Source organism: Pinus tabuliformis, chromosome 9 (genome assembly GCF_031772625.1).
Source record: "Pinus tabuliformis cultivar Carrire ecotype Pingquan chromosome 9, CPIR1, whole genome shotgun sequence".
In the NCBI taxonomy this organism is placed as follows: Eukaryota; Viridiplantae; Streptophyta; class Pinopsida; order Pinales; family Pinaceae; genus Pinus; species Pinus tabuliformis.
In genome coordinates, this window is record NC_142307.1 from 1335594145 (window position 1) to 1335606337 (window position 12193).

General features: G+C 40.2%; 1 protein-coding gene across 1 annotated transcript in view; it reads left to right on the forward strand.

Moving 5' to 3' along the window:
• Positions 1 to 5914: 5914 nt before the first annotated feature.
• LOC149153456 (30-kDa cleavage and polyadenylation specificity factor 30-like) overlaps positions 5915 to 12193 on the forward strand; it is a 260357-nt gene continuing 254078 nt past the window's right edge. The window contains exon 1 of the mRNA XM_089445456.1: positions 5915 to 6819. Coding sequence (XP_089301582.1) covers positions 6461 to 6819 — 359 coding nt within the window. The 5' untranslated portion in view covers positions 5915 to 6460. The remainder of the gene's footprint in view (positions 6820 to 12193) is intronic.

The window sequence follows — 12193 nt, forward strand, 5'->3', positions numbered from 1 at the left end:
TCAACATCGTAACATCGTAGAAATATACCTATCCATAAAAATTTATCCTCATTATGCTTTTAGTAGAGCGCATACATATTCTTTACTACCCTCATCATAATTTCAAATAGAGACCAACTTAACTATTAATATTGCAATCATCAGAATACTGATAGATAAGATACATAACCATTCATGCTACCATAATATCAATGGAAAGCATTCATAAACATCCCAACCATGAATATCTCAATCGCTAATAATAGTGTCATGGGTCCAGATCCTCAATCTGAGGTCCTCGAAGAATAGAGTGTCTAAGATAATGTCGTATCAGGGTCAGGAAACTAGAGTGGGCACTACATCTGATTACAAATAGAAAGGTTGGCTTGGGTTGTAATGGTTGTATCCGGATATACATATATTTCCTCTTCATGAATGTTTTCAGGCTAAATCACTTTGTATACTATAATGGTGAAGTGAGACTTGTATGTTTGTAGGAGCTCAAGGCTCTATAAGCTATTAGAGGTAACCCAACATGCAATCTCTTTGTTGTATAAGTGATGGAGATGAGGAAGTTTGAATACTGCCTAGTTAAGGGGAGATAATTCTCTTAGCTTTGGAAGGGGATGAAAAGCTTGGAAGTAACTTGGGCAAAATTTATGGGTTGTATTTAAAATTCGGAGTTCGGGAAGTCTCAAATCTAGCCCCTAGTCACATGGGTCGACATGAGCCATGACTGAGAACCAACTAGAAGGGGGATTATTGGAATACCAGACCCCAGAAGAATAAAAAGAAATGCCTTTGGAAGTTGTTCGATGTGATGCAGTTCTAGTAGACAAACCAATTGTTAACAGAAAATCCATTATTGACCGGGAAAATCAACAAAAGGCACAAGACTATAGGAGCCCAAGACCTTTGAAGGATGATGTCATGATGACGTTAGAAATGGTGACATGGCAACACCAGGTGGAGGACATGCGTCACCTAGATTTGGTGTTTTTGGCATGCTAACCAAGAAAACAAGAGTGACACATGGCACACATCAACAATATCATGTGGTAGGGGACATGATAACACCTACCACATGTCAAGTGAGAATTGCATTTTGGAGAATGATGTTGCATGCTAAGTTGTCATATCAACATATTAGCACTTCATGAGGGTCGTGCCCTGGAAAATATTTGATATCTCAATATATTGGTATACACATCGACAGTGCCACATGTCAGGCACATTAACATCTACCACATGCTAGATGATGATTGGTTGTTGGAAAAATGAGGTGGCGTGATGAACTATCCTATGGGTCATTGAACTATTGCAAAGATTTGTAGTAATAAGGGATTCATCAATATCTCAGTATTTCGTATAGGAGGATATCACATATTGGTACATCATAAGAACTTAATCATATTGACATATCAACATTTTGGAGTCTACCGACTTATTAGAACACTAGAACCCCTGAGGATTTGGACAATGCATATTTTATAGAATCACTGATATGGCGAGGCACTGATATGATAAGTTGTCAGCGAACGTGGACTACGATGCATGACTAGGGGCCACCACTTGTTAGCCAAGTGGCTTGTATGATGCTAATGTGGCCTCAAAAGGGGTAAAACTTCAAATTCACATAACATGTGACTGGAGCTTAGAATGAGATGAAATTTATATCTTTATAAAGCTACCAATGACTAGAAGATGATGGTGGTATTAGAAATATGATTTGAGATGATGGAGGAAGAGGAAATTTTGATAACCCCATCTTCATAATAAACCTTAAAGGTTGGGTCTAATTACACCCTACAACCCTAATACAACAATAGGGGGTTGGGTGTGTTATAATAATCCTTGTAATGGCAAGCAACAATTTTATATTCACAATTCACAATTTCAAAACTACCCAAAATACCATTTAATCATAGATTTACTAGGTACAAAAGCATTGAGACCCTTATAATCAGGGAATTGGCGAGTTGACAAGTTGACTATTAACTAAAACAAAACTTTTTTTCCTAATTGGGGAGCCAAATTGGCTTGAGGGTCAACCAATTTGTTGTTATGTCATCACACATGGAACCATTGAATATTATAGTTCATTTTTTCAATTGAAGTTCTAATTATGCTAAGAATCGCTTCTAATAATATGAGATCTATGGCCTTTATTCCAAATTTCACGTGTCTTATGATGATAAATAAGTCCCTTGGAACATGAAGATGCCATGAATGAAATGTATGAGCTAGGATGATGACTTGTAGAAGAGCATATGTCTCTTGCTAAATTGATGGAAATAACTCATAGTTGTCATGCATATTGTCCTTCAATTATTCATTCAGGGGAAAGATTACACCCCTCCCACCGCCCTTGCATCTGCCTCCCCATTACAGATATTTAATTTGCTAAAATATTGCTAATTATGTCATATAAAAATAAAATTTTTGACCTATATTACATCACTTTCAACTTTCCTAGCGACCACCATCTCTACCCTTGTTTCAACAGTTATAATACCCTAACTCAACCATCCTCTAGACTTAATTTTCGACCAATATATCAACCCATATTTTGACTATTGTAATTTTATAATTGAGGTGAAATTATTTAATACACAAAAATGCTTGAAAGAATGTGAAAATTTCAACTAAAAATTGGAAACCCAATAATTGTCGTTGGAAAAAGTTGAAAATATTGTCTCATGTTCTATTGCTCACAATTATAGTTATATTTTTTGCAACGTGATATTCATCAAACATCAAGTCACCAAACTTTGTATTGAAAGGCTAATGCTTCAGGGAGTTTTGTAAATCGAACTTACCCACCCCAAAAAGATTACCCACACAACATTGTTCTCCTACTAGTTTCGTTCTCTTTATATCTCTCTCTCTCTCTCTCTCTCTATATATATATATATATATCCTCACCACATGAATTGATCAACATCATGAACTTTGGATGAAGTCCCGATCCTACTAAATCCTTGATTTATTAATCCTTTGGAGACTCACATCTGGCCACACTTCTAGAGAGAGACCAAAGCCCAACATTATTTGACATAGGGTTTTCCATTTAATGAATGCCATTTCTTCGGTGATGGTACTTTGACGGTGACCATTCTCTACCATGATGCTTCTTGATGGTTTGATTACAGTGGTTGGATACCCCAAGGATGAACCATCATCTGGATTGAGGACACTTGCTTTTTAAATCTTCCCCATCATGTCCTACATTTCCTTCATGATTTGGTTTTACCAAGTATCTTATAGAGCATTTTCACCATAAGTCCACTCACTTCATTCCTCGTGAAATCATTTCCATAGCCATTACCCCTAGGTTCCCCCCCTTCATCAAGTTAAAAAAGAAAACCTTAGATTCCTCTATCAAACCAATGAATATTCAATTAGCATATTAGGCTATCTAGATTAATTTTTTTTTAAAACATATTAGGTTATCATTTTGATATTCCATGCACTAAGTAATTCTTCTTAGATAGAGAAAATGCGACCTCACAAAATGTCTCTAAAGTGTCCTATGAGGAATATATTAACTCCTTTTCTTCCATTTTAAACTCCACAAAAAGATTTCCACCATGTGGGTTTTAATGTACTTCATTATATTTTTACATAGTGGAAAAACTTACCATAACTTAGTTTGTCAAGCCAATAGTGGGGATAGCCATCATCAGTTGTTATTCGCAATGCAAATTGATTCATCACTGTCACACAAGGAAAACCACACCGCCTAGAATGACTCATTGATTGTCCATAAGGGAGCATGCTTTCACTCTTTCCAAATGCCTCTAAGTCTTGGGCTATTAACTTATTTCCTTATACTAAAAAAAGGAAAAATCTTAACCTAGCAATTTTTTTGTTTTGTTTTGTAAATCAAGATTCTATTCATTCTTCAAAAAAGAGGTACAACAATTGCAAAATGTAGGTAGTCTCACCCTGAACAGGTTTGTTGACTACCACGATCAACATATGACAAAGAAACAAAAAAACATCTAAAGACACAATCCACAACTTAGGAGGCCAAAAGCACCAGTAAACACATAAAACAAGTAAAACACCTATAACCATGCTAGTCATTAGAAGTGATGGAGGTTGGGTTGTCCGGAGCTATTCCTGGAGGAGGAGGAGGATGACGGAAGGAGCATTGAACATGCTCTTCGAAGTGGGCCATCCAAGCCTCCAACTTCTCTACTTTCTCAGATAACATATTCTGGCCTCGCCAGACCACCACTACGCGCTCCCGGACATGGCACTAGAAGTAGTGCATTTTGTTCAAAGTGGCAATGAGCTTTGCATGCTCCTCCTGCCTCACCCGCTCCGAGGTTTCCAAGTGTTCAAGTATTGACTGAATCAAATCCTGACAGTGCTCTAAACAACAATCTTGTCTCTGACCGCGTCCCAAATTACGAGCCTTCCCCCATTGCCTCGAACCGCCGCGACGAATCGTCCCACCCTGTTGCTGGCTTCGTGGGGTGCGACTCCCATGACCAGCCATCAAGCCACCACGACCGCGACCACCACAAGCCTCAGAAGCCACCCGACCAGAATGACCTGCCTTGTTGCCACCGCGACTGCCAGAGACCACCCGTCCTAAGTGACTTGCATTAATACCGCCCCACCCAGAGCTTAGTGGTTGCCATTTCCATCTACGAGGGAGATGCACAACCCCCCTGGGCTGCCCGAATTGGGCTTAAGTTGCGAAGAGGAACGAGCCAAACGGGGAGTCGGACGCATTATGATTGACCCTACACCACTGGGATGAGTTGAAGCTGACCAGCGGGTGACTTCACAAACCTCAACTGTCATCGAGGAGAAACACCCCACCCCTGCTAACGGGACCACAACCAACCAACCCAGGATGAACGCAAAGAACCGCAATTCCAAACCAGCAACGAGGACCTGGGTCTGCAATTCACAGTCCCTCTCCCTGAATAGGACCCCTACTAACCAAACCACCCAAAATCCAGCACACACACTCCACAGACATCGCTTACCCTTGCAGGACCCCGAGAGGGGACCACTGAAGGCAGTGAGCAAAATTTCACTCCAGTGCGTAGGGGATGCCACTAGACCCCAACAGGACCAACATAACAAAACCAAAGCCAAAAGACCAAATCCTTCCCTGCGTGTGATGACCATAAACCAAATACCAAATTGGTAATTAACAAGAATACACACTCGTAAGCGGAGGAAGGGACGTTGACGACGAATACGCCACCTCTCCCAAACAGGGTGCCCTTGGAAACAACCGCTCCCTTGCTCAAAGCTCAAACTACATTTACCATAACAAGACCAAACCCATAATGTCTGATAGCAAACCTCACCACCCTCCATAAATCATCGACAGACGCCACCTCCCACGAGTTTCAAGACTGATTGAGGTCTCACACAAGTTACATTACCATCTCCCGTACACAAAGTGCATTGAGAAGACGAGGAAGCCAGTCCTCACGGCTTTGAACATGTGATATTCATAAATGCCCACGCGTTACCTCAGTATCATCATTAACTTAGTTAATCACCCCATCGAGAATAACAAAAATAACTATAAATCATATTACAAAACTTAATACTTAATATCTTTTTAGACTAAAGATATTAAACATATGTGATACAACAAATAAACATATTTACACTTAAACGAGCATATTTACTATAAACATATTTGCACTTAAAAGAGCATATTTACTTCACCATTAGTCAATCATTGAATATTAGAGGGGCACTTCTTTATCATTGTCTCAACATAAAATCACAATATATCAGAAACTAAACTTATACCAATAGATGAACAAATAAAGTACTACCCACGGTCATTTATGCTTATAAAATCTTGATGGTGAATTAACCTTGCGTATCTCCTTCTTCAATGTCTTAGGTTGGTTTTCAAGTGGTTCTTGATCCTTTTAGTCCTTTATTCTTCACAAAACTTGAACACACGTCACTAACCGCCCCTCTCAAATCCTGGTGGATTTCACAGTCCACAAGGCTGCGAAGCATATAAGAGCACAGTCACGGCCGCGTCCCAGCGACGGGACGGAGGGAAGCACATATTAAAGCAGTCACGCCGGCGTCCGAGCACACGATGGAGTGACTGTTGTGATTCAATGCCCAGAGAAAAGTAAATAGATACACACAAAATAACTTTACACAGAAGAGGGTTACTCTGCTTCCGTCCAACTCCCTCTCCAGAGGAGACATTAGAACTCAGAGTTCTGGCATCATCCGGACCTCTTCAAGACTTTTCGAAAGAGTCCAAACTCGTTATAAGTGGTGGAATATTAAAGCTTCTCAAGCTTTCGCAATTCCTGCAAAATTTTACATAGATTTCCATCATTCACAAAGTGTTCGACTGTTAAGAAAGCTGTTCATAATTCAATGGAAGGAGGCTCCTCCCTACAAGCCAGGGTGTTGAGATTTTAGGGCTTGGCTTTACCTTTCGTTTCAGTCCTTGCAGCGAAGCGTAGCAATGGAGGAAGGAGAGGGCGCTCTGAGCTTTGATTTCGAGGGCGGGCTGGAAACGGGAGCCGCCGCAGGCGGTACTTCGGCTCTAGGCCCAGACGGGACGTCGATTGTTCAAAACCCCGCGGGGCCTCTTCCAGTTCCAAACTCAAATGCCGGGCAAAAAATCTCCAAGAGGAATTTCAGGCAGACAGTGTGCAGGCACTGGCTGAGGGGTTTGTGTATGAAGGGGGATTATTGCGGGTATCTTCATCAGCTTGACAAGGTAAGAATGCCCATCTGCAGGTTTTTTGCTAAGTGTGGAGAGTGCCGCGAACCTGACTGCATCTACAAGCACACTAATGATGATATCAGGGAGTGCAATATGTAAGTTTCCACTACAACCTTCCTTTTTGTCACATGAATCTTGGAAAACTTGAAATTATCTTTTTCAAAAGACATAGGATATGGCACAGGTCTCTGTTATTAGAATTCCTTTGTTTAATATAAATTTTCCTTTTTAAGACAAGATGCAATCCGTGAAGAGAGGCATGGCAGCGTTAGAGAATAAAAAGAATAAATTTGAAATTGTCAACGTGAATTGACTCTAGTCCATGACCTCGATCGAATTGGTTAGTTTTGCTAAACGTTGGTTTTTAAGAATGTGAATTTCTGGCCACATTGCGGTAAAGATGATGGATATAATGTTTTTGTGAATTTGCGCACAGGGTTTGTTTTGGTTCGGTAAAATGAACACAAATAATATGTACTAAACAATAACCTGTTTAAAACCTCGTAGACCAGATAAGAGCTATTTCACCTAACCTTTGCAAAAATGGTGGCTAGTGTGCTGACTGTGATTACAGAGGATGGAAGAATGTACAAATTATGTGATTGAAATATATCTGAAGATGAAACTGATTCTCTCCTGAAATGACCAGCTTGCATAGCATCCACATTGAATAGAAAATAGTCGATGCCAACTGTATATTATGATTACTAGTCATGATAAATAAATTATCGTATCAAAAAGTCTATCTTCTAACACGGCGTGATACATTTTATGGTCTCCTTCAACGCTAAACAAGCGGAAAACTATTCATGACAATTATTCGCTGCTCCTGACAGTCACCAGCATACCACCCAGCCAGCAAGAGATTCTGGAAGCAGCATCCTCATTTTTTTAATTTTTTTAAACCATAATGGAAGAGAGGTGTTCAGACTCTGTCTTAAGACTGTTCACATTTCTTCAGGCTTCAAACATGCTTGGAGACAATGTGAGAAATTGTGAATGAACAACAGATACAAAGTGCATTCACAATAAAGTCACATAGTAACACTCCCACAATTCATACAAAAGTGTAATAGATAGGATGTCTGTAAATAGATGAACTCACACAAGAAACCACTGAAAGAAAACCATGGTTAGCCAACACTATGGATCTCGATTCCCAAGTACCCTCCTGAAGGGCACCTTTAATTTCCATTTTTCCATTTGTAGTGCTATCAATTGCCTTTGTATATTTTCCCAAGGCTAGGCGAATCAGAACCTGCATATTTTACCACTGATTCCTTGCTAGTGGAGACGTGAAGGAAACATTCTATCATTACCCAAAATTATTTGTTTTACTTCCCTTTCTTGCTCTTTTTCGGATTCTTCCCATCTAGACCACATATTGCTATTAACATTAGATTATAGGCCTGCTGCACCTCAATTATATGCTCAAGAAGATTGAAGAAGGTTGCATATTTTTCATAAATTGGCTGTAAGAACCCTTTGCATGCATGCTATAAATAACTAAAGAGGTATGGTAGTTACAAATGAACATTTGTGCCTCTCTTGTGCTCAAATAATGTGGGTGATCCAAGGAATCTTGTCAATATATCTGAGTGCAATAACCAGCACATACATACATGATGTCCAAAGTGTATTCTTGTACATATTTTGAATCATTAACCCTGCAAATAAGACAAATGTTGCTGTATTTGTGATAACCTAAGTCACATGACGTTGGGACATGTTGACCCTTGAAACATGATATGAGGGGACATCTCTCTCTCTCTCAATTGTGCTCAAGGGGTTAGCTCAATTGGTCATCTTCAATGTTCTTAGGCATTTGGCTAGTTCCATGTTAGTGGGGACATCTCTCTCTCTCTCTCTTTATATATATATATAAGCATAATCTCAAGTGGTGTTAGCAGGTGCCTATTTCAAATGTCTTGGGGTTAGGCGCTCTAGTCTACACCAAAGCATTTACTAGGGATGCTATTCATCAATGTGGGAACCATCCCTTGGGTTTCCTTGTGGGGTTTTCCGTAGAACACACACACACATACACATATTTTTTCTAGATAACATATCCTAGAGGAAATCACCCTAGCATATCCCCTCATTCTAAGGATGGCACCCAAGGTAAACCCTAGATTCTTTAGGGCAAAATGTCACTTCAACAACTTATGAATAGATTGTATATAAGCTCATCAACAATTGGCTCACTAATAGCAAACATGTCACAAAGTGGGATTTGAACTTGAGTGGGGAGAGTAGCAACTTTTCCTCACAACCACATGAGCTACATCCAAGTGACAAAGTTCTAGGTTTGGGGTCGCTTGAGAAATACAATTTGTCTAATTCTCTAGCGTGTAAGCGAGAGAGTGTTGGTACCTTGCCAACCCCATGCTAATATCCACAAACAACAACTTGCTTACATATGCCTACCCTATTGCCCTTCGGAATTGAACATGTGACCTTTGAGGAGAAAACCCATGTTCTCAATCATTAGGCCCACTTAGGCTATAAATACACACACACACACACACACACACACATATATATATATATGGGGAATTTCTTTATTTGAAGTTATCGAAATTTATTCTTCTATCTTATGCAGATTATTTGTATTCATAAATTAATCACGACAAATAACGAATAAATCACTACTGCAATTTTCATAAATAATAATAGGAATTGAGAAATAATCTACGGACACAAAATAATGAACACAAATATTTCTAGACAAATTATCTTTGGAAAAACCCCATTGTGGGGAAAACAAGTTTCGCAGATGAGGGTTTTATTATTAATTTTCAGAAAAATTGAGAATTACAATATGCTTGCCTCTTACTAGCAAAGCTCCGACAAATAATTCTTTTGGCCAAGTTGACTTGGAAACCACAAAGTCTCCTTTTGCAAAATATCATGACCTCCCTATGCTATTTGCACTCCTCCCAACAATTGGTTACCTGCAAACTTGACTTGACTGCTCCAACAACTCGCATTGCCTTCGGGATAATGATCCTACAAGCAAATCTGCCTCTAGCAATTCGTCTGACCAACTCGCACTTCGTCCAGGAAGCTGATCTGACAATTGGAATGTAAATCGAGCCCCTCTGTCACACACACTGGCAAACTAGCTACTCACACTCCTGAATTCAGCCTCTCTTTTTTTGTTGATGAATTCGACCTCCTTCCTTTCACTAGAATTTGGAAATCTTTCAAGAAAATTCCTCCAGAATATTTCTTCCCAATCTTCTCCTTTGAAACCCTTCTACTGGTGTCTTCCTTGCTCAAACTGCGCCCTTTCTCTCACTGCAATTGGGTAATTCGAACTCCCTTGTGTGTCTCCAAAAGCCCCATCGATTTGTTCTTATAATCTCTCGTTGAGCAACCATCGACCACGATCTAATCACATTCGGTGGCTAAGATCATGTTGACCCCTTCTCATGACTTTTCTAGAAGTCACTAGAGCAAAATCGATTTACCTCAATTAATCTAATTTAATTAACCAATTCTCCTAAGAGGCATTTGATCTAATTAATCTAATTAAGGCATTTTCCTTGGAAACTTTTTCTAGGTCTTGGAGATAATTATCCTCTTGTGTTCCTTAACCTCTTAGACACCAATAGAGACTAGAACACCTGTCCTAGCTACTAAAAAACTAACACTCCCTCTTAGCGAGGAAGGTATTCCCCACTACTCCCAACTTATCCCTGAAGTAGACGTACTTTGCCTTACCCAAGGCCTTCATGAGAATATCTGCAACCTCCTGATCTATGGGAACATACTGTAGCCAAATTGATCCACGCTATACATAATATTTGATGAAGTGGTATCTGGTGTTGATATGTTTCGACTTATCATGGAACACTGGATTCTCAGAGAGCTTGATGCAAACTCTGATTGTCATAGTTAATGCCGATCGAATCCAATCACTGACCAAACAGTGGTACTAACAACTTTCGAAGCCAAATAACTTCACATGTGGCCATGCTTGCTACCATGTATTCTGCCTCTACAAAACTCAATGCCACAAACTTCTCCTTCCTGGTGCACCAAGAGACAACTGTTGATCCACTACTGAAGCAACACCCTGAGTTGCTTTTTCGATCCACTGAACTACTTGCTTAGTCTGCATTTGTGTATCCCATCAAATTGACACGATCACCTCGAGCATATCTCAAACCATACACGACTATACTTCGTAGATACCACAATACATGTCTCACGATTGTCCAATGTACTCTCTTAGGTTCCACCATGAATTTACTGATAGTATTGACCGCAAAACGAATGTCTGGCCTTGTGTTGACCAAATACATAGAGATCCGATTAGCTGCCTATACAAGGTTGGTTCCACTGCTGCGTCCTCTATTGCTTGTATTTCCCTCCAGTTGGTAATCATAGGTGTAGACATGGCTCTACATTCTTGCATCCTGAATCTCTTCAAGATCTCCATAGTGTATCTCCATTGTCCAAGGAATATCTCCCCATTTGTCTGCCATATCTCCAGTCTTAGGAAATAATGCATCGGTCCCAAGTCCATCATCTCGAACTCAGTTGACAAGTCCCTATTATAGTCCTCTCTGAGCCCTGATGACCCTAGAGGTTAGAACTTGCTTCGCTCTTCACGAAGCCCATCTACTGCAAGTAGTTGTTGATCTGACTATGCTCTGGGAGCTTGCTTGAGTACATATAATGACCTCTTCAACCTGCATACATGAGTATCCCTACCAGATGTCTCAAATCCTTTTGGCTCCTCAATATACACCTCCTCTTCTATCAACTTGTTCAAGAAAGCTGTCTTCAGGTCCATCTGGTGAATTTGCCATCCCATTTATGCTGCTAGAGATATCATGACCCTAAACCTAGCCACTAGAGTAAATGTATCCTCACAGTCTATGCCTCCCTTATGTGCATAACCCTTGGCCATGAACCTAGCCTTACATTTCTCCACGCAACCATCTGCAACATACTTGATCTTATAGATCCAATGAGAGCCAACTACTGACTTGTCCACTGGGCTAGGCATGACCTCTCACACATCATTAATCATGATGGAGTTATACTCCTCCACCGTCGCATTCGACCACACCTGATGCTGTGCAACCTCCTAATAGCTAGAAGGCTCTCTGTCAATAACCTCTGTCAGAAACACCTTATACTTGTCTGGGTGTTTGTGCTCTTTGGTGCTTGCCCTAACAACTCCCATGGACTCCTGCGCATTTCGCAATGTCTGTAACACCTCTCTATTTCTTCTTCCATTGATTGTGGGTGGAGCTTCAAGCTCTTCTTCCTGCACCTACTGCTATGTCTGTTGTGAACTCATTGGAGCACTTGCACTTGAGCTAGTGCTCGTACTGGTAACTGTACTTGTACTCTGCTGTCCCTGCGACTACTATTAAACTCTTGGAGCTTTTGTTGGCCCACTCTGATCATCTGTTGGTAACTCACGAGATTTTCTGAAGGCTTTCTCCTCTT